Source organism: Neoarius graeffei, chromosome 15 (genome assembly GCF_027579695.1).
Source record: "Neoarius graeffei isolate fNeoGra1 chromosome 15, fNeoGra1.pri, whole genome shotgun sequence".
NCBI classification, from domain to species: domain Eukaryota; kingdom Metazoa; phylum Chordata; class Actinopteri; order Siluriformes; family Ariidae; genus Neoarius; species Neoarius graeffei.
Genome location: NC_083583.1, coordinates 43,619,097 through 43,642,679, shown reverse-complemented (window position 1 = coordinate 43,642,679; position 23,583 = coordinate 43,619,097). Strand labels below are relative to the sequence as shown.

General features: G+C 40.7%; 1 protein-coding gene across 1 annotated transcript in view; it reads right to left on the bottom strand.

Moving 5' to 3' along the window:
* Positions 1-20,063, bottom strand: part of yjefn3 (YjeF N-terminal domain containing 3) — a 72,776-nt gene extending 52,713 nt beyond the window's left edge. Inside the window, exon 1 of the mRNA XM_060940536.1 lies at positions 19,925-20,063. Coding sequence (XP_060796519.1) covers positions 19,925-19,983 — 59 coding nt within the window. The 5' untranslated portion in view covers positions 19,984-20,063. The remainder of the gene's footprint in view (positions 1-19,924) is intronic.
* Between the last annotated feature and the right edge of the window lie 3,520 nt (positions 20,064-23,583).

Genomic DNA, 23,583 nt, shown 5'->3' with positions numbered 1-23,583 from the left:
GTTTCTCTCACAGTCCAAAGACATGCAGGTTAGGTTAACTGGCGACTCTAAATTGACCGTAGGTGTGAATGGTTGTCTGTCAGTGCGTTTACATGCACATAGAGAAAATCGAATTTCTGCCGTTGCTCGACTGAAATCGAAACTCTAAATGGCATGTAAACACCTTAGCTAGGCTGAAATTGAACTGAACTTGATTTCTCGCAATCGAGCTACACGACCTAGATTATGCGATTTTTGCCGAGCTACTTAGTGCATGTATACCCTATTGAGCTACGTAGTCGAGCCGCTTACTTCAGCACTGCCCCTTCCGGAAGTGACGAGACCACAAGCGGGAAACACAACAGCCTCGGTCAGCATGACAACAAATCATGACAACGGCATGAATCTTTTCTTTTTGTGGCATTGTTTGCACTGTTAAAATTTAGCTCACTTACTGTATCACCAAATACATCTGTACAGCTGTTGCATAGCTGTGAATTGTGTACATAAACAAGTCATTGTGTGTGTGTGTGTGTGTGTGTGTGTGTGTGTGTGTGTGTGTGTGTGTGAAGAATGTCAATAAAAACAAAACAATTGAACTTTTTGTGTGTTTATTAAGACATAAGTTAAATTGTAAGCAAAAAAATATTTTTTTGTAAGCAAAAAAATGGACTTTAGAAAAATATACAATTGTGCAAAATAAGTTGTCTTACAAAACAGTGGTCTGCGCAGGACAGTTTGTAGCCTGAAGGCCAATTTATGCTGACAACCCAGTCCTCGCAGATAGCATCTCAGACAGTGTCTGCATAGCCCCCCCACCTTCGCAGACGCTCTGCGCGCACCTCCCAAAAATTGTGACCACCGCAGAAGCCTCGCAGACAAGAGGGCTCTGATTGGTCCACTCCGCTGTACACGCACTTCCGCTTCCCTACTTTCCTGGTTTGGTTTGTTTTCATGACCGGCATTTTTAAAAACACGAGCGAAGATGGAGCAGCACGAAGAGCGGTTGATTGAGGAAGTACGTACATCTATACGACTCCAGTTCTAGTCATTATAAAAAAAAAGTTCTAGTCATTATAAGTAACCGGAGGATAAACACTCCACTAACCACACCCACCAACTACTCCTAGCGACTTCGTGCCCCCTTGCGTTGTGGCGGTGAATAACATCGCGCACGCCTATTTACTCCCCGCTCAATGGTAAATTACAACTGTCTGCGAAAAGCTATCTGCGAAAGCCTTGTCGCAAGAGCATGCAGAGGCCTATACAGTCTGTTAGAGCAAGCCTAACAGCTTGAGCACGGAACTGCCAGTGTTGCCAGATTGGGAGGTTTTAAGTGCATTTTGGCGGATTTGAACATGTTTTGGGCTGGAAAACGTCAGCAGTATCTGGCAACACTATAGCTCTTCTTCATGACGACAACCGGAAGTGTACCAACACGATGGGGCATGTAGCGCCACCTGTGGCTCGGGTGCATAATGCACCTTACACAATAGCTCGGTTTCACAGTTGCATGTAGGATTGGATTTCTCTGGCACCCCTGCTGGGACCCTTTGCTCGATTACCGACAGTAGCTCGATTTGGATGTGCATGTAAATGTACTGAGTGTCTATGTGTCAGCCCTATGATGACCTGGCGACTTGTCCAGGGTGTACCCCGCCTTTCACCCGTAGTCAGCTGGGACAGGCTCCAGCTTGCCTGCGACCCTCTAGAAGGATAAAGCGGCTAGAGATAATGAGATGAGATTTCAGTTTGTTCAAAAAGATTTAAAAACCTGGAACATACTGGGATAGTGATACATGAATGTTTAACCTGTAACAGAATGAGGGAAATGGCAAAGTGTGCTGAATAAAAGGCTCATGATTGCAAGCGTACTAGTAGATTTGTAAAGTGTGGTGAAATGGGCACGAGTGGCTGTCAGTGGGACTGACCCACTTGGCTTAAACCATGTTCCTGCAGTAAAGTGAGCAGGAGAATAAAGGCTAATGTGAACAGATGTATCTGTTCAAAATCAAACAAACCTTTCACAGTTCATTGGTTGATGATTTACCTTGCAGCAGGCAATGTTCAGTTGTAAAGGATTTCCTAAACATGACACTATAATCAGTGTTCGGTTTCATAGCCATAAGTGCTGGGTTACTACTTACAGGTTGCACTGTATGTTTTCGGACAAATCCACTCAATATGCATTTCAAAAGTTATTACAGGCTCCGTGATGAGATTACTGTAAACATGTTTTCATTACATTAAACTCAAAGCATCACCTCTTGAATGCTTTTTTTATTAGGTCACCATTATTTATCTTGCCTCAGTGTCGCCATCATTGGCTCATTACCATGAAGTCGGTGTGCTGGTGCACTGAGTATCTCTGTGTAGGTTGGCAGTGTCAGATGTCAGTGTCGCTATCCAAAATCCTTTCAAATTGGAGCTAAAAATGTAGTGTGAGCTCTTTACAGCTAAATTGCAAGCAAATTAACTAACATCAGCTTAATCTCTCAGAGTCAATGCAAAAGATTCAACTGTAAAGGAGTTTTTGTTTTGTTTTATTTATTTATCTATCAATCAATTTTAAACTATCAATCCATCCATCCATCCTGACCTGGTAGTGCAGTAGGTACCAGGCCTTACAGCTCCAGGCTGCTTGGTTTGATCAAAGTCCAAATTATTGTTTGTTATTTGTGTGGGCATGTTCTCCCCATGTCCATGTACAACTCCAAATCAGAAAAAAGTTGGGACAGTATGGAAAATGCAAATTAAAAAAAAAGAAAAGCAGTGACTAAATTTACTTTGACTTGTATTTCATTGCAGACAGTGAACCCAAGATATTTCATGTTTTGTCTGGTCAACTTCATTTCATTATTAAAATGTTTAAAAACAATGTTCCTCAAAGAAAGATAGGAAGGGATTTGGACATTTCACTCTCTATATCATTAAACAATTCAAGGAATCTGGAGGAATTTCGGTGAGTAGAGGGCAAGGGCACAAGCATAAGCTGGACACCCATGATCTCAGATCCCTCAAACGGCATCAAGAACCATCATTCATCTATAGCTGATAGAACCACATGGGCTCAGGATTACTTTGGCAACCCTTTGCCAAGCACTACAATATGGCATTACAGCCACAAATGCCAGTTAAAACTTTACTGTGCTAAAAGGAAGCCTATGTTAACTGTGTCTAGAAGCACCATCAACTTCTCTGGACTCAGAGGCACCTGGGATGGACCATCACACAGTGGAAACATGCATTGTGGTCAGACAAATCAGTATTCCAGGTCTTCTTTTTTGTAAGAAATAGACACCATGCGCTCCAGACCAAAGACCAACAGGACCATCCAGACTGTTACCAGCAAAAAGTCCAAAAATCAGGGTCTGTCATGGTATGGGGTTGTGTCTGTGAACTTGGCAAAGGTAACTTACACTTCTGTGATTGCAGCATTAATGCAGAAAAGTACATTGAGATTTCACAACAATATGCTGCCTTCAAGACGACATCTTTTCCAGGGATATTTCAACAAGACAATGCAAAGCCACATCCTGCACACATTACAAAGGCATGTCTGCGGGAGAAGACAGTGTCTGTCCTCTGTGTCCCCAATGTGTGGCGAATTTTGAAAAGAAAAATATGCCAATGACGACCCCATACTGTAGCACACCTTAAGACCTGTTTGCAGGAAGAATGGGACAAAACACCTGAAATGCTTCATCACTTGGTGTCCTCAGTCCCTAAACTTCTTTTAAGTGTTGTGAGAAGGAATGGCAACATTATAAAAGTGGTAAATGCTTTACTGTTCCAACTTTGATTTTTTTTTTCAAACAAACAATAAAATTCATGAGGTAAAACATCAAATATGTGTTGCCGTGTTGTTTTGAATGCAATACAGGTCAAAGATTATTTACAAATCATTTTCAGTTTTAACATCAATGTAACGTCCCAATTTTTTTCTGATTAGGGGTTGTAGGTTTCCTCCAGATTCTCTGGTTAGCTCCCAAAACACATGGAGCTTGCATGTGTGCACGTTGCCCTGCAATGGACTGGCTTTTCATCCAGGTAAATTCCTGCCTCAACCTGATGTTCTGGGGATAGGCTCCAGATTCACTGCAAACCTGACCAGAATAAAGCTCTTACTAAAGATCAAATGTATCAATTATATCAGAATCCAAAATTACAAAAAAAAGTGCTTTAATGTGGAAAAATCTAAATATTAATAAAGCTTTTTTTCTAATAAAAGCACATTATTTCTTATTTTAGATTGTTTTATTGAACTAAAATCTATAAAATATATTTTTTTAATAAAAAACAATCCCAGTTTGAGCTAGGGACAGAAAGTCAGGAGTTTGGTGTTTTGTCCCCCTGGGGCAACTCTTAAAGGTTCTGATAAAGTTAAGAACCCTTAACCAGCCAATGAGCACTTGAGGAACCCTAAGTGTGCAGGCCATGATACAAAGGTATGTTGGTAATGTACCTTACACAGTGGTTTTTAGCTTTATTTAATGAGTTCTACTTGGACCTCTCTCAGATAGGGAAACAACTGTTTACTACACTGAACATTTATGGGTTCACACAAGGGGGCAGCTGAAGAACTTTTAAAGCATATATGCAGAGCCATGGCCTCACTTTTGTTTATAAATGCCTTGAGACCTCAAGAATGGCACAGGAATAGTTTTAAGCGCTAACAATAAATCTAATATAGTAATTTTTACGATTAAAATGATTCATATAGGTAGCGGTCTGAGTGAATGACTTTGACATATGTAACGTCATAGCAGGAAGTCTATTGGTCTCATTGCCATTTTCGCTATACTAAAACACAGAACTGACTGCAACTCCGATCCTCCATTTTGAGCTAATTTATCACCATGCCATGTAGATGTGTTGCTGTTAGGTGCAGCAACATGACAGAAGGTGGATTTACGTTACATTCATGACCCAAGAATGTTCAAACTGCAAAGATTTGGACTCATTTTGTGAGAAGTTCACGGGCACATTGGGTGCCTATGAAGTGGTCTGTCCTCTGCTCTGCACATTTTACTGAAGACTCATACGAGACCTCTGATCTGTTGGAGCGTTGGCTATAAGCCCGTATTGAAAGACGGTGCAGTACCAACAATTAAAGAAAAAGAAAACAAGAAAAGGAAAGTATTTATTTTATTTATTTTTTTTTTTTTTAAAGGAAAGTAAGTTCAGTTGCACTAGTTCTCCCGGAACGTGAGCCGAGGGTTGTTGGTAAAACCCAGGACGGAACGGGACGTGACATATCGCTCGGGCAGTGACCTCCCCATGGTTGTTGCTAAAACCAGTGACGTCCCGTCCTGGGTTTTAGTAATTGCCTGAGCCAAGGAGTAATGGCGGAGTACTCCATATGGAGAAAATGGAGAATGAGTGAAGCAGCCACCTGATTTCTCCACTGGATATTGCTGCCATCTCACCCTTACGTGGAAGAAGTGAATGAACGGAGAACCGAATGAACAACTGAAAGTCAGATTGTTTCAGAACAATCGGCCACAAGCTCGACCTTCAAGAAGCGAGAACACAGACGGGTAAGCTCCGACTCTCATTTGGATACAAAACAACAAAAACATGTTTACCTGCATTTAGATTATTACATGTAACTTGTATTGTGTGTTTAAGTTACCGGTATGATTATTTAATTTGCTTCAGAATGTGATTCTCAGTTCATCTGATTATTTAATTAGCCTTTTATGTTTTATCAGTGAAAATGCATGCATGTACATGTATGTTGCATAAGTTATAACACCTATCCTGTTTTAATGAGAGTCAACCCACAATCAATGAAGTCAAATCAGTCTTAGTTGAACAAGTAGAGAACGGTATTTCTTACTTTCACCATAAATTTTTATTTATTTTATTTATAAGAGCCTGAAGAAACTTCAAAGCACACATCTTCCAAGAGTGTAAATGGCAGCCAGTGTAGCTTGAATAAGGCTGGGGAATCCTAAGTCCTAGATGAGTAAAAGCAGAAACCATGTCAAAGGAAGATACTGAAGACTGGATAATCTGCTTAAATCACATGATTTCCAACACAAGTTCCCTGATAATAAAACTCAAGTCATCCAACTGTTTCCCTCCTCCCAGAAGCAGCCAAGAGCCAAAAGAACAAATCACAAGACTGTGATCTCAGCCAATGGGAAGAAAAAGTTTGTGAACATAAGCACTGAATGGCCTTCAAAGGTCAAGCAATTTCTCTCTGAAAACACTTTCTACATCTTCACTTCAGAGTATTAATGCTTTAGGGGCCATGCACACAAGCTGGTTCTGGTGTCTGCCACCAGTACTCAGAGGGAAATGTGATAAAGGAAAGGAGAGACATGGAGGAAGATTACAGAAAGAAACAATTCCAACATCTTCACAATGTTTCCTCAAGGACTTCCTTAACAAAACTAAGAAAAAGGAATACAGATCAGTGCCAAAGAACACAAGAGTGCCTCTCAAGTTCATTATGTGAAAAGTAGAAAATATAAAAATGTCATCTGAAGCATAAAGCAATAACAGAAGCCTGGTGGAGGGCTTTGCCACAGGGAAATGCACTTTCTGTGGGTGTGATTTCACTCGGAGATGCTTTGTGAGTTACTAAGAATTATTAATATCACCATCCAAGATTTTGTCCACCCTGTGGAAATGTCTCATTAGGTGTACCAGAGAACTAAATCTCAGACAGCTCCTTGTGTGTACATGCCTGCTTTGGATACGGAAATACGAGTCATTTAACATGTTTAAAACATTTCCTTTTATTATAGTTTCCATTAAGTGAAAATTGCATGCAGTGCAAATGAATTCTTTGCAAGGACATTTACATAATTACAATTCAGTAGGGTTATTCTTCCAATGTTTACCAAACTGGCTTGTTGATGAATGTGTAATAGAACAAAACTCAATTACATCTTGCCTCTCTGCTGTATCACAAAAGGACATGGCTGAGAGGCAGGAAGGTTTACTGCACAATGGCTCAAAATCCAGACTAAACACAGTTAAAGGAAAAATCCACCCTGAACGACTTGCATAATAATCTTGATGTGAAATTCTGAGTTGACCTTTTTTTAGCCATTAATAAAATGATGCTCAGTTTCCTACATTGTGGGTAACGTCATTCAAATACCAACTGGTAGTGGTGCCAGTGCAATTTAAGCCTTCACTTCACCTTTATCTTCAGACAGAGCAATGCAGCAGTAATATTTTCCTTTGGGCTGTCCAACTTTTATACATTCTTGTCTCCTAACCTCTACACAACAGATCAACATCCAAAACATTAACTTTCAGACTAATACCAATATGATTTCCTATCATAATTAATTTGTATTCTCGTGTGTTTTTACACATTTTATTTAATGTCATGTTAATTTCAGGTAGGGTTTACTTGTGTAGGTTTTCAATATTCAGATGTGATTTTCTCACATGAATATATTTTTCATAGGATTCCATATTGTTATATCAGATGCAATTTCAGGGCATGACATGGTGAAATGTAGTTTCACATGTTTTTCATTATTCTTCCCATAATCACACAATAAAACTTGTGACTACATGTGAAATGTATGAATTTCCTGAAGCATTTAATGGTTAAAAAGATTTGATTCTCTTCTTGTTATTGTGTTCAGAAACGTGCATACTGAAGTCTGTTTCACCTTCATGCATGTGTGTGTGCAATCACGCAAGCTTCACTGGATCCGCTCCCACTGTTTCTATGGTGACCTAGCCATGCATGGATGCTGTCCTCAGTTAAAACACACTCTGAAGCGCACACACTTACAGTATGCATCACTTCTTCCTGCTCTTATTAAGTGTTGACAGCATCTTTTCACTAAACATGAAACAGTCATGAGAGCAGTAAAAGGTCTGATTAAGGGTTTACACCTCCATCTGGGCCTTACACCTCTCTCCACACATACATGCACACCTTCTCACATTCATTTCTCACATCATTCACTTCCCAAACACAGCACAGTGGGATTTATGGATTTATGGAATATTCATATGGCTCCCTTGGCTATAGAAATGTAAATTAATGTACAACAAACAAATGAATAAATCAATCCAAGAAATACACATAAAATAAAAACAGGATAATGTTTTTAGTCCAAACACTGATGCTAATCTTTGATCACACTGATTTGCTGCAAGTTTTAAATATCCTCAGTCAAATCCATTCATACATCTTAAAGATCCAATTAAAAGGTACAACTAGAGCTAAAAGGGATTTAGAATAATGATGAATGTGTCAGATGTTTGAGCTTCACACTAGAATCCCAAAATAAGCCTTCAGCCTCCCCAATGCTTCTTTCCACCCCTCCCTGGAATGTAGCCCCGCTGTTGTCATGGTGATTGAGAAAGTATAGCAGGACTGTTTTTCCCCTCCAAACCCTCGGATTAAAAGTGCTTTGTCCTTCTCTCTTTTCTTCCGTTATCCTATTCCTATCTGTGCTTCTCAAACCAGTTCCATGCAGTCTACATTCTTGCTCTTTCCCAATTCACACAACATTGCAATAGAGCAGAAGTGTGGATCGTCCAGGGGTGCAGAGTTTAAGAATCACTCATATTTACCTTGGCTTCCATACCTAGATGCAATCCACACCTAATCATCTGACAGGTAGAGCATGCTGTATCAGAGCACTGTTACATTCTCTACTATAGATGTTTCTCGTTCACAAGGACTTGCATGGTGGATGCGCCATATAATCTGATTTATAAAATGTTTATTATGTGTTACGAAAATTTTTTTTTTAAAATTAAATATGGTGACATTTGGCGGCACGGTGGTGTAGTGGTTAGCGCTGTCGCCTCACAGCAAGAAGGTCCTGGGTTCGAACCCCGGGTCCGGCGAGGGCCTTTCTGTGTGGAGTTTGCATGTTCTCCCCGTGTCCGTGTGGGTTTCCTCCGGGTGCTCCGGTTTCCCCCACAGTCCAAAGACATGCAGGTTAGGTTAACTGGTGACTCTAAATTGACCGTAGGTGTGAATGTGAGTGTGAATGGTTGTCTGTGTCTATGTGTCAGCCCTGTGATGACCTGGCGACTTGTCCAGGGTGTACCCCGCCTTTCGCCTGTAGTCAGCTGGGATAGGCTCCAGCTTGCCTGCGACCCTGTAGAAGGATAAAGCGGCTAGAGATAATGAGATGAGATGAGATGGTGACATTTTCTGTAAGGAGATGTTAACATTTATGGAATGAGTCAGTGTTTTAGAAAATATCCCCCACAGGAAATGTCTCGGCGGCACGGTGGTGTAGTGGTTAGCGCTGTCGCCTCACAGCAAGAAGGTCCTGGGTTCGAGCCCCGGGGCCGGCGAGGGCCTTTCTGTGTGGAGTTTGCATGTTCTCCCCGTGTCCGCGTGGGTTTCCTCCGGGTGCTCCGGTTTCCCCCACAATCCAAAGACATGCAGGTTAGGTTAACTGGTGACTCTAAATTGACCGTAGGTGTGAATGTGAGTGTGAATGGTTGTCTGTGTCTGTGTGTCAGCCCTGTGATGACTTGGCGACTTGTCCAGGGTGTACCCCGCCTTTCGCCCGTAGTCAGCTGGGATAGGCTCCAGCTTGCCTGCAACCCTGTAGAAGGATAAAGCGGCTAGAGATAATGAGATGAGATGAGGAAATGTCTCCAGGATAGTTTGTGCTTTCCTGTTTCTTGGAGACATGACATGCTGTGCGTGTGTTCACTTTGTTTTGTTTTTCCAAGAGAAAGAAAGAAAAAGAGACTGGGGAAGGAAATGGCTTCCTTATAGCTGATACATCTATCTATATCAATGGTTAGTCAAAATTATGTTAACACTTAAATGGTGGAAACCATTTATTCACAAAACATACATCATATGTGCAAGATGATTTACAGGATGGTCTCAACCTGTTGACCATCGTGTTCAACACACAAAAACCAGCTAGCAACAGTACCATTTAATCTGTCACCCATGGCGTACGTCTATCTGCAGGAGAAAAATAATCCATTAGTGTTAACATAACTTTGACTAACCCTGTGTGTGATTATATATATATATATATATATATATATATATATATATATTAATTAGAGAGAGAGAGAGAGAGAGAGAGAGAGAGAGAGAGTGATACCATTAACTAAATTGTCTCATATAGAGTGGGGCAAAAAAGTATTTAGTCAGCCACCAATTGTGCAAGTTCTCCCACTTAAAAAGATGAGAGATGCCTATAATTTTCATCATAGGTACACTTCAACTATGAGAGACAGAATGGGGGGAAAGAATCCAGGAAAATCACATTGTAGGATTTTTAATGAATTAATTAGTAAATTCCTCAGTAAAATAAGTATTTGGTCACCTACAAACAAGCAAGATTTCTGGCTCTCACAGACCTGTAACAACTTCTTTAAGAGGCTCCTCTGTCCTCCACTCGTTACCTGTATTAATGGCACCTGTTTGAACTCATTATCAATATAAAAGACACCTGTCCACAACCTCAAACAGTCACACTCCAAACTCCACTATGGCCAAGACCAAAGGACACCAGAAACAAAATTGTAGACCTGCACCAGGCTGGGAAGACTGAATCTGCAATAGGTAAGCAGCTTGGTGTGAAGAAATCAACTGTGGGAGCAATTATTAGAAAACGGAAGACATACAAGACCACTGATAATCTCCCTCGATCTGGGGCTCCACGCAAGATCTCACCCCGTGGGGTCAAAATGATCACAAGAACGGTGAGCAAAAATCCCAGAACCACACGGGGGGACCTAGTGAATGACCTGCAGAGAGCTGGGACCAAAGTAACAAAGGCTACCAATCAGTAACACACTACGCCGCCAGGGACTCAGATCCTGCAGTGCCAGACATGTCCCCCTGCTTAAGCCAGTACATGTCCAGGCCCGTCTGGAGTTTGATAGAGAGCATTTGGATTATCCAGAAGAGGATTGGGAGAAATGTCATATGGTCAGATGAAACAGAAACAGATGAAATAGAACTTTTTGGTAAAAACTCAACTTGTGTTTGGAGGAGAAAGAATGCTGAGTTGCATCGAAAGAACACCATACCTACTGTGAAGCATAGGGGTGGAAACATCATGCTTTGGGGCTGTTTTTCTGCAAAGGGACCAGGACGACTGATCCGTGTAAAGGAAAGAATGAATGGGGCCATGTATCGTGAGATTTTGAGTGAAAACCTCCTTCCATCAGCAAGGGCATTGAAGATGAAATGTGGCTGGGTCTTTCAGCATGACAATGATCCCAAACACACCGTCCGGGCAATGAAGGAGTGGCTTTGTAAGAAGCATTTCAAGGTCCTGGAGTGGCCTAGCCAGTCTCCAGATCTCAACCCCATAGAAAATCTTTGGAGGGAGTTGAAAGTACGTGTTGCCCAGCAACAGCCCCAAAACATCACTGCTCTAGAGGAGATCTGCATGGAGGAATGGGCCAAAATACCAGCAACAGTGTGTGAAAACCTTGTGAAGACTTACAGAAAATGTTTGACCTCTGTCACTGCCAACAAAGGGTATATAACAAAGTATTGAGATAAACTTTTATTATTGACCAAATACTTATTTTCCACCATAATTTGCAAATAAATTCTTTAAAAATCAGACAGTGATTTTCTGGATTTTTTTTCTCATTTTGTCTCTCATAGTTGAGGTTTACATATGATGAAAATTACAGGCCTCTCTCATCTTTTTAAGTGGGAGAACTTGCACAATTGGTGACTGACTAAATACTTTTTTGCCCCACTGTATGTTCCAGAATCTTAAATGTAATTATAAATTGTTAAAAAGCATGATGCAACATTCATTAATAAATTATACATTGCAACATCTGTGACACTTCAAGACATGCATTCATAGCAAAATACTCTGGAGCAGAGTGCTAATAAACCACTCTGGTAATGCACCATGGATTATTTTCCTGTAACAGCATGCCCCTCATATTACATTCCTGACTTAATGCCTAACACTTTGCTGCACTGAGGATTTCTCTACATGCATATGGATTTATATTAAGTTATGGGAGGTAATGGTTTCTAAGACACTAGTCAAGCTACAACAGGAAGATCAATAATCTAAGTTTTAAAAGATTTGAGTGAATGATTTGATTGAGGCATTTGTACAACTTGCCTAAATTACCACACATAACATGGTTTTACAATTCTTAGCCTGGGCATCCATATCCGCATGCCAGAACAGGCTCAACAGTCAAAGTAAAAACACTGCTCATGTCTATTACCCTGCTAATAAAGAACATTATCAGAACATATCAGTATTCTGAAGACTTTTGCTGTATTTAAACCCAACACAGTTTGTTGATTTGAACCCAAGTCAGAGTCCTTGATTGGGAATCTTCCAACCAGACTAACAAAATTATACTTGTAAACTCATCATATCGTGACAAAGCCATTGTCCTTAGTGCAACCCCAATTCCAAAAAAGTTGCGACACCATAAAATATAAATAAAAACAGGATGCAATTATTTGCAATTCATGGAAATCCTATTTTTAATTGAAAAATAGTACAGACAACATATCAGATGTTGAAACTGAGAAATTTTATAATTGTTTGAAAAATATATGCCTGTTTTAAATTTGCTGCCAGCAAAATTTTTCAAAAAAAGTTGGGATGAGCACGTTTACCTCTTCTTTTAGTAACACACTGGAAATATTTGGGAACTGAGGAGACCAATTGCTGTAGCTTTGAAAGTGAAATGATGTTCCATTCCTGCCTGATATAGGATTCCAGCTACTCAACAGTTCTGGATCTCCTTTGTCATATTTTTCGTTTCATAAACATGCCAAAAGTTTTCAGTGAGAGATAGGTCTGGATAGCAGGCAGGCCAGTTTAGCACGTGGACTCTTTTACGACAGAGCCATGCAATTGTAATAAGTGCAGAATGTGGTTTGGCATTGCCTTGCTGAAATAAGCAAGACCTTCCCTGAAAGACATCGTCTGGATGGCAGCATGTTGCTCCAAAATCTGTATATATTGTTTAGCATTACTGGGCCCTTTCCAGGTGTGCAAGCTACCCATGCCATGTGCACTAATGCCCCCAAACACAGATGCTGGCTTTTGAACTCTCCTCTTTCGCCCGGAGGATGAAGCATCCATGATTTCCAAAAAGAATTTCAACTTTCACCTCGCCAGATCACGGGACAGTTTTTCCACTTTGCCTCAGTCTATCAAAAATGAGTTTGAGCCCAAAGAAGGTGACGGTGATCCTGGATATTGTTTATGTATGCATTCTTCTTTGCATGGTAGAATTTCGACTTGCCTTTCTGGATGCAGTGATGGACCGCGTTCACAGACAATGGTTTTCAAAATTGTTCCTGAATGATGTCTACTGTTTTTACTGCAATGTCACTTGAGGGCCTGAAGATCATGGGCATCCAATGTTGGTTTTTGGCCTTGTCTCTTGCATACAGAGATTTCTCCGGATTCTCTGACTCTCTTAATGATATTATGTACCGTAGATGAGGAGATCCCCAAATTTTAGGCTGAAGAATGTGATTCTTAAATTGTTGCATTCTTTGTCCACTCTGTCTTTCAGAGTGGTGAACTACATTTATGCAGAAGAGGGCAGATCAAGTGTGTTATACTGCCCTGTGCCAAAGCATGAGTAGCAGTTAGAAAAGATGTGGTTGGCTTCACATGTCTCAGAGGAAACACTTATTAGCCTTCACCCTGGTAGTTGTTGTATGTTAGGGAGATCAGGTTGCTGCATAGGAATTCACAGTTAACCAAATTGAAGACAAAAATGGGGGGGGGGGGGATTGACTTGAAGCAGCTCACTGGCACAGTGGCTAACATTGCCAACTTACAGCTCCATCTTCATCCTGTGCAGAGTTTTGCATGTTCTCCCCTTATCTGTATAGATTTCTTCTGGGTTTTCCAGTTTCCTCACGAAAGAACATTCCACTTGATGGATCAGCTACATTAATTGTCTCTAGGTGTGAATGTGTGCATGTATTGTGCCATGTAATTAACTGGAATCCCATCTAGGTTATAGTCCATTCTCCTGCCAAGCATTCCTGGGATTGGCTCTGGATCCATCATGACCCTGACCAAGATAAAGTAATTACTGAGGAATATATAATTCACAAACACTGGGAAAACATTGGCATACAACATTCTTGAGGGGTAATTTGGGCATGTTGTGCAAGATTACTGTGGCAGCTCATAGACAGCTGCTCTTTTAAAGAGTGAGCAACAAAAGTTGTCAATCCATCCATGGTGCTTTAGAGTGTAAGCTGGAGAAAATAACAGTTTTACTTTCTTTTGCATGTTACAGTTTGTTTTTCATGACAGTGAAGAAAGTCAGTCATCAGGGTTGGTGAATTAAACAGTAATTAACTGTAGGTATTTTCACAGATTGCAGACTGCTCCAAGTATTCACGTGTGCACATGCATTTTATTTCATACACTCTTGAGCACTGAACCTCAGCAACAATGTCCAAGAGAACTGGGAGCAATTCTGCCACGAGAGACTGTCCTTATCTAAAATGCACTAATTTATTCTCTTTATAGCACTATAAAGCTTGATAGAAACACAGTTCTCTCGAGAGGTGACTCAGCAGAGCGGAACAAAAATACAGAACCACAAGTCAAAGAAGTGCTAAATGTGTTAAGCTACACAAAGGATAACTTCCAGCTAAACTGGATGGCATAATCAAATCAATCAATCAATGGTCTGATTATTCTCAGGCTTTTGTTCTGTTGTTAAGCCATGTATTTAAGAGACATTTTGTTTTGATTACACATGTTCCTAAGTAGGGCGGCATGGTGGTGTAGTGGTTAGCGCTGTCGCCTCACAGCAAGAAGGTCCAGCTTCGAGCCCCGTGGCCGGCGAGGGCCTTTCTGTGCGGAGTTTGCATGTTCTCCCCGTGTCCGCGTGGGTTTCCTCCGGGTGCTCCGGTTTCCCCCACAGTCCAAAGACATGCATAACTGGTGACTCTAAATTGACCGTAGGTGTGAATGTGAGTGTGAATGGTTGTCTGTGTCTATGTGTCAGCCCTGTGATGACCTGGCGACTTGTCCAGGGTGTACCCCACCTTTCGCCCGTAGTCAGCTGGGATAGGCTCCAGCTTGCCTGCGACCCTGTAGAACAGGATAAAGCGGCTAGAGATAATGAGATGAATGATGTTCTAAATATGCTTTGTTCCATTTGCGCTCATTAAAATGGATGTACTGTGGAAACTACACTTATTTGAAGATTAAAATAGAATACTACCATTTTAAATAACACCCAGAACATTAGATGACATTATATTTACACCACAGCCTGTTATTCTCGATTCTGATTGGTCAGAAATTGTTGATTAGTTTTCTATAACAGCAGTTCTGACAATAATGCAGCTCTAATTCAGATCAGAGCTTTATATTGTACTGGTTCTAATAAGTAGCATCATGCAGACACATGATGGATGTTCCACGTAACCTATGCCTAATAATAAATGAATAAAAACATATTTAATTGGGAAAAAAACCTTAATATTTGAAGGAGCCTTCAGTGTCAGTGATTCATAACAATCTAAGTTTTCTGACACAGGAAAGTCTTCAGATCAGAACCTGACCATGCAATTTTATTGCATGATTAACTTCGAGAGCGGAGTCAGTGAATAACTGTTTATAGTTTATAGCATGTGTTTTGCATCCATTCCACAACATTAAAGTGAAATTATAAATGGATAACTATGATGTGTAATTCTTTAATAATTGTAATAAAATCACTGGCAAACTGCTATGTTAAAAGAGGAATAAAATAGTTCGGGGTGGCAACAGTAACTTCACTTCAGGTCAGGCATTGCATTACCCAGTAATCAATTATTTTCCAATAACAGCACACCTCATTGTGTGCTTTTTATTCCTTACTTGTTATATGTTTAAGTGAGACAGAATAACAGATCAAGCAAGCTTAGCATTCAAGAGTTAAGAACCTCAAGAACAGTCCCTCATTTTCCAGTTCAGCTTAAAGAAAAGTGCATTTTAATGACATCACAAAACATTTCTTCATTCTGTCAGATACTGGTTAATTTTTTTCCCCCTGAAATACAACAAAGAATAGATGATTAAAAACATTACATGTATTATGATACATAATGTAAAAGGGAAGTTTTTAGGCAAGCCAACAACTGCCCTAGTGACTGCCTTTAGACTACCCTTGTTATTTTTGAGTCCACACATTTCCAGTTCTTTACAAGGAAATGTGCTGAATGTTGTGTAAATCACACACAACACTGTTTTCATTGAATGAATATCTTCCAACTATTTCAGTATTTACAGTAGATTTCAAAAAGCTACTTCAACTGATAACTAAAAAGACATGGCTAAATGCTGACACACTGATGCTGAAACCGTTAAATGCTATCTTTGTGGTCTCAATGAAGCGTATAATTTGTCAAGACTCTCACAGAGTGCCTTGTATTTAAACATCCGTGGCCTGACAGGATGAGGGCCTCTTCAGCCAACAAAGCTGCTATTACGAAAATCCAACTCTTTTTTTTTTTTTGCCGTTATACAAGCCAGACTGTATTTACAGGAAAGAAGGCCCATAGGCAAATGTGAACTTTGAGAAAGTCTCCCCAGGTCAGATGTTCTCGCTACACCATGATGACTTTTCAGATAGTTATTTTTAAAGTACAGATTCTCCCTTGGCCTCGTTCTCTAGTGTCATATTTTATTTGTTTCTGCTTGCAAGGCAAATATACTGCACACAAACCAACTACAAAATCACTTGTTTAGGCATAGTCAGTTATGTACAGTAAGGCACAAATAAATAAGAAAAGATTCTAAAATCAGGTTGGACTTCAACACAAGAAACAGCAAGCACTGACAAAACCAGTTAAAGGTAAGCTTAATTATTTTATAAACTGATCTCCGTGTACTGTATCCGTAGGGTGATTACCACAGACAAAATATAAAACATTGTTCTGTACTGGTGGTGCAGGGGTTAACACTATTGCCTCACAGCAAGAAAGTTCTGGGTTCGAACCTCGTGGCTGACTGGGGTGGTGTGTGGAGCCTGAGCCTTTCTGTGTGGCGTTTGCATGTTCTCCTTGTGCCCACTTGGGTTTCCTCCGGGTGCTCAGTTTCCTCCCATAGTCCAAAGACTCATGGATTAGGTCAGCTGGATACTCTAAATTGCCCACAGGAATTCATGGTTGGTTGTCTGTGTTAGCCCTGCGATAGATTGACAACCTGCCCACGTTGTACCCCGCCTCTTGCCAAAGTCAGTGGAGACTGGCTCCAGGTTACTCGGTGACCCTGACAGATAAGTGGTGTAGATAATGGATGGATATCCTGTATCAAGGAGGTTTTCAGTGTGTTTTTTTCTGTCTGCAAGGACTGCTCAAAATCTACTGACCCCATTTCCATGAAACTTGGTGGGAGGGGTGTAGAGTGGGCCAAGGAAGAGAACTTGGTTTCACTTTCGCTAATGCCGCAAGATGCCACATTTGGCACTGGTGGAAGTCTGCGCTCAAAAATGCAATACATCTTAATCCAGTAGATGGCAGTCAAGTGGATAGTGACAAAACATAACCAGTGTAGAAATAGGATGCCTCCATATCACAATCCACATATATAGGCACCAGTAATACTCTGGGATACACATGTAGGCACGTAATTAATAGTTTTAGAAATATATCCACACACAAAATGGTTGCAGTTGCATATCATAGAAGAGTTCACTGTTGTCCTTAGTGGAGGTCTGTATTCTCCAAGTGCCCTTCTAGTTGTATAAGCTCTAAATATCAAATCCTACCAGTGATGGGACTACTTTATCACAAGGAAGAAATTGTTTACCACTTGTTACCAACATTCACATGAAAACATGGAAATGTCTCAGTTTTAGATACTAGGTTTTGGTCTCAGTGCAGGGATGCAAGGGAAACTTTTTTTTCCCCATTTTTGAACAGAAAGTGTTCTAAACAGATACAAAAATAGTAGGTGCATTATTTTTGGATTCTTGTGTTTTTGTTGAGAAAGCTTGCCAGAAAAATTCACAGGGCATTTGAGTGAAACTAAAGATATGCAGCAGAACTGGAATCCCACAGGACAAAACAAAAAACAAAAACCACAAGTCGTGAAACTGAAGGTTTTTATTTACTTTCATTCAGGCACAAATGAGCAGTCAGACACCATAACCTCCTGGGAACCAAGAAAAAAAATGGTGTCTCTCAATTTCTCTTTTGTTGTGATTTCCTTACTAGGAATTTCCCAGCAACCCTCCTAGTCACATGATATACTGTATCATTGGAAATCCCAGGATGTACTCTTTACAAGACACCAGGATTCAAGTGAATAGCTTGAAAGAGTAAGAAGGCATGCATATAAAACAAATGTCGACTACAGAAGACACAAGTCTATGGGTTGGTTCTCAGGAGGATATTCTTTAACTTGACAATACAAGTTTTCATTCATCCCTCGTAACTGCATGGTCCAGATTGTGGTGCTTTACATTAGGCTATCCATCCATCCATCCATCCATTATCTGTAGCCACTTATCCTGTCCTACAGGGTCGTAGGCAAGCTGGAGCCTATCCCAGCTAACTATGGGCGAGAGGCAGGGTACACCCTGGACAAGGTCACCAGGTCATTACATTAGGCTACTGGCTTGTTAATATTTTGGGGGTTAAAGAGCCATTTAAACATTCATTTGGTTAAAACTGCAGGCAGGTACAAACAAAAATGTGTGAGAGAGTGGGATTAAAATAATAGTACCAAATATGTCTGTAGTGGGGCGGCACGGTGGTGTAGTGGTTAGCACCGTCGCCTCACAGCAAGAAGGTCCAGGTTCGAGCCCCGTGGCCGGTGAGGGCCTCTCTGTGTGGAGTTTGCATGTTCTCCCCCTGTCCGCGTGGGTTTCCTCCGGGTGCTCCGGTTTCCCCCACAGTCCAAAGACATGCAGGTTAGGTTAACTGGTGACTCTAAATTGACCGTAGGTGTGAGTGTGAATGGTTGTCTATGTCTATGTGTCAGCCCTGCGATGACCTGGCGACTTGTCCAGGGTGTACCCCGCCTTTCGCCCATAGTCAGCTGGGATAGGCTCCAGCTTGCCTGCGACCCTGTAGAACAGAATAAAGCGGCTAGAGATAATGAGATGAGATGTCTGTAGTGAAGACTAATATGAACTTGAGTGATGTAGCGGAGGTTGAGAAACTGTCAGAACCAAAATTCAAGGATTCCCCTCCAGGGTTTCCAGGGGTAAGGTTCAGGCCACACCCAGTTCAGGTTTAAAATCCATGTATATGGAGCACTAAACAGATACAGGTAGTGGCACTGTATTACACCCCTAATGTAATATTGGGAAAGCTTGAGCACCTTTTGCGCAAGAGCAGCTTTGGTAAGAATTCCTCTCATGTCTGCCTCATCCCAACACCTTAAACATTAGAGCAAATAGCTTTGTTTTCAATTCATCATATAGTTGTCCATTTTAAAAATGTTGTGAACTTAGTTCTTTTGTCATTACAGGGAACTGTATCAATGTTCATGTCTGAGGTAATATCACACTGAGGTTACAAATGCTATTCATGGAGCAGGTTTGGGGGAAAAATACATATTGGTGTATTCCATGAAATGTGTTGTCAATACTTTTTTTTTTTTCTAGGCAAACTGCTGGCAGTGTCATTGCCATCACTTTTGAGCTCAGCGGTTGTCACTGCAATTCTCCAAATATGAACCCCCAGATTGCCAAAGTGCCCTTGAACAAAGAACTTAATTCTCAACTGCTCAGATTTGAGATAAAATCAATCAATCAGATAAATAAATGCACATGAGCCATCACTGTTCAGTACAGATATACAAGTGGTGTAGGCTTGTCTTTTTAAGAGCATCCCTTCATTAAAGTTGAATTAACTCAGAGTGGTACAAATACAGGTCACAAATCTCTCAGCTTTAGCACAATATTTAAGGCAAGGCTTTTCAAATTAAAAATAAATAAAATAAAATAAAAATACAGCACTGTAAGATCAGATGAAACAGGAGTCTGAGCTTACCTGAGGTAGCGCAGTGGCTCTGTGGTCTCAGGCTCTTTTTCACCAGGGCTGTGGTTCATCTTTGCCAGGCAGAGATATGGAGTAGGATACAGGTGATGAGATTCAACAGCAGATTCTCCTGCACCAGTCAGTGTTTCTCTCTGTCTTTCAACAAGCGCGTCCTCGGTTTCTGCCTCTCCTGTGTGGGCTGGGTGGATGATAAATCAGCCTCCACACATGGATCAGCTGCTCTTTCTGTGGCTGTTGGCCAATTAAGGGAGAGTGTGTGCCAGAGAGAGGTGCCTGATTGGCTGAAGTAACCAGTGCTGCTGGCTCACTCAGTGGGAGGCTGCATCACTTTGAGTAGCAGCATCTTCAAAATATGCATCACAGTGCAGTTTGGTATCAGACATTTCCAAACTAATTTGCATACTCAATGCTCCCATCAGTGGATTATCAGAAATGTAGCACTCGTGGCATTTTTGAATGAAAAATATTGTGGATGTATAGCAGTATAATTTTTAAAAAGTCATGGCAAGATCGGTCACAGTTTTGAAGGGAATCGTTTATTTCTACTTGTATTTACCAGATGATGGTTCTTGGATAGAGCACCCGAACTGTTGAAGGTGAAAGCTAACATTATTTTAATATATACTGTTATGGTCAAATGCAAAATTACTAGCACTCCAAGAAAATGGTTGTGTATCAAATAAATTACATACAACTATTAAATAAAACAAATGTCTATCCTCAAAACAATGAATGATTTTTGCCCTCAGTAATACATGGCACAATTATTGGAACTAGTAAATATAGACTATATGGCCAAAGGTTTGTGGACACCTGACCATCACCCATATGTGGGCCCCCCCAACCTCTTCCTACAAATTTAGACACACATAATTGTACAGAATGTCTTTATGATGTAGGTTCACAGTTTCCTTTCACTGGAACCAAGAAACTCAAACCTGCTCCAGCATGACAATGCTCCTGTGCACAAAACAAGCTGCATGAAGACATGGTTTGCCCTGGTGTTAGAACTTGAGTGGCCGCCCTCAGAGCCCTGACCTCAAACCCCTGAACACCTTCAGGATAAACTGGAACGCTGATGTTGCCCCAGGCCTCCTCACGCAACAGTGACCGACCTCACAAATGCTCATGGTTGAAGAATCCCCACAGGCATACGTGTGCATGTGCGCACACTATATACTGATATCAGTACCATAATCAAACTTTTTGGACCATAATAAGATTGTTGTTGCTGGTGGTTTAGAAGCTCTTGTGAAGACTGGATCATAAATTCTACTCAGTATGAGGATATTTCAGCTCAAAACCTGGATGTCTCTACCAGGAGGTTACAACTAGACTATTTAATTAAAAATTCTCACCACATGTAACCAAAGCAACACAGAAATGATTGTGCAACACAAAACTCAATGTTTTGCAAAGGTTCCAGTTTTGAACCCTGTGGTCTGAATGGAATACAGACGTTCATAAGCACCATCCTAAGAACAGAAGAGTAATTGAAACGTCCTATATGGAAGACACTACAAGATCCTTTACAAATATCTCCAACCTTGTTAGACATTAGATTAAGAAACTTAAAGGAGATACGCAGAACCATGGCCTCACTTTTTGTTTAAAAATGCCTTGAGACCTCAAGAATGGCATAGGAATTGTTTTAAGCATTAACAATAAATCTAACATAGTAATTTTTATAATTAAAGCAATTCATATAAGTAGCGGTCCGAGTGAACGACCTGACATCACTCATCGGTCTCATCGCCATTTTTGCTATACTAAAACGCAGAGCTAACTGCAACTCCAATCCTCCATTTTGAGCTAATTTATCACCATGCCACGTAGATGTGTTGCTGGCGGGTGCAGTAACATAACAGAAGGTGGATTTATGTTGCATTCATGGCCCAAGAATGTTCAAACTGCAAAGACTTGGATGCGTTTTGTGAGAAATTCATGGGCACATTTTACTGATGACACGTACAAAACCTCTGATCTGTTGAGGAGCGTTGGCTATAAGCCACTATTGAAAGAGGGTGCAGTACCAACAATTGAAGGAAAAGAAAACAAGGAAAGCAAGTTCAGTTGCACCAGTTCTCCCGGAGCGTGAGCCGAGCAGTAATGGTGGAGTACTCAGTATGGAGAAAATGGAAAATGAGTGGACCAGTCATCAGATTTCTCCACTGGATGTGCTTGCCTCAGCAGCAATATCTTGCCCTTACGTGGAAGACGCGAATGAACGAAGGAATGAACTGAAAGTCAGATTGTTTCAAAACAAATCAGCCACAAGATCAGCCTTCAAGATGCGACTCTCATTTGGTTACATAACACCACCACCACTCCGTTTACCTGCATTTAGATTAATAGATGTAACTTGTATTGTGTGTGTGTAAGTTACCGGTATAAGATTATTTAATTTGCTTCAGAATGTGATCATCTCAGTTCATCTGATTATTTAATTAGCCTTTTACATTTTATCAGTGAAAATGCATGCAAGTTGTAACACCTATCCTGTTTTAATGAGTCACATGAGACAGTCAGTTCAATTCCATTCAATTCTCTAGACCAGCGTTTCACAACCTTTTTTCAGTCACGGCACCCTTCAGAAGTATGCAAATTCTCAAGGCACCCCCATATAAAATATATGCAGTCATGCTGACCATACGCTGACCCCGGCAGTGACGTTGTGACATGGGAAAGGGGGCCGTGAGACAAATTTTGATGATGCATGAGGCGACGATCTGCATTAGTGTAACTATCGTTTTTTGGAATTTTAATTCATTTTATTTATTTCAATGTTAGAATATATTTTGACGGCACTCCAGTTGAGAAAGGCTGCTCTAGACGGCTTTGTTCTCTGGCTTCATTTCGTAAGGTGGGGGCCTCCGTGGTTCGAACTGATACGGTTCGAGGTGTATAGCAGTAGCACGTGTACACACTCCAATTTCAGGACTATCACAGTCAGATGTATTACTATCTGAGGAATCCGAAGAATCTCCAATAAATCTGAACGAAGAGGCCATTGCAACCACTCTCGCCTGCCAAGTCTGGCTTTGGTCTATAACTGTCAAAGGCCTCTGCGTTAAAATGGGTCACCACTGTGATGTCACGCACTCAGGGCTGGCTGGCTCAGCTCAAATGCCAACGTTGCAGGAGAGTTTAACACAAGAGTCAAGGGATGGAGATACTATCCACTCACAAATGTATTTAAAAATAAAGGTTCTGCAGATCTCCTTTAAGGTTATTTTCTTCAAGGAAGGCATCACAAAAGCTTGAGGGTTGAAACTAGTAGATTTCATGCCTTTACTACCAAGAAGTCTAGTCCTTCTTGCATGCTTGAAATACCTTTTAAAATATTCTTCAAAACAGAAAGTAAGCGATTGAAGAAAAAGTCAATTTAGTGTAAATTTGGCCACAACCGGGGTTAGATCAGTTCCCAGTCAAATCAGTTCATTTGCTGGTTACAATTATTCCTTATAAAGCCTTCAAATATTAAAACAACTTGAGAGATCACAAATTTTGGAAGGTTGAATGAATACAGACGAACAGAAAACAATGCCTCCACTACCTTGTGGCAGCTGCATAAAAGTGCAATAATTGCACATGAAAAAAAAATGCTGGGTTAAAATAAAACACTACAAAATATTTCATTTTCATGACCG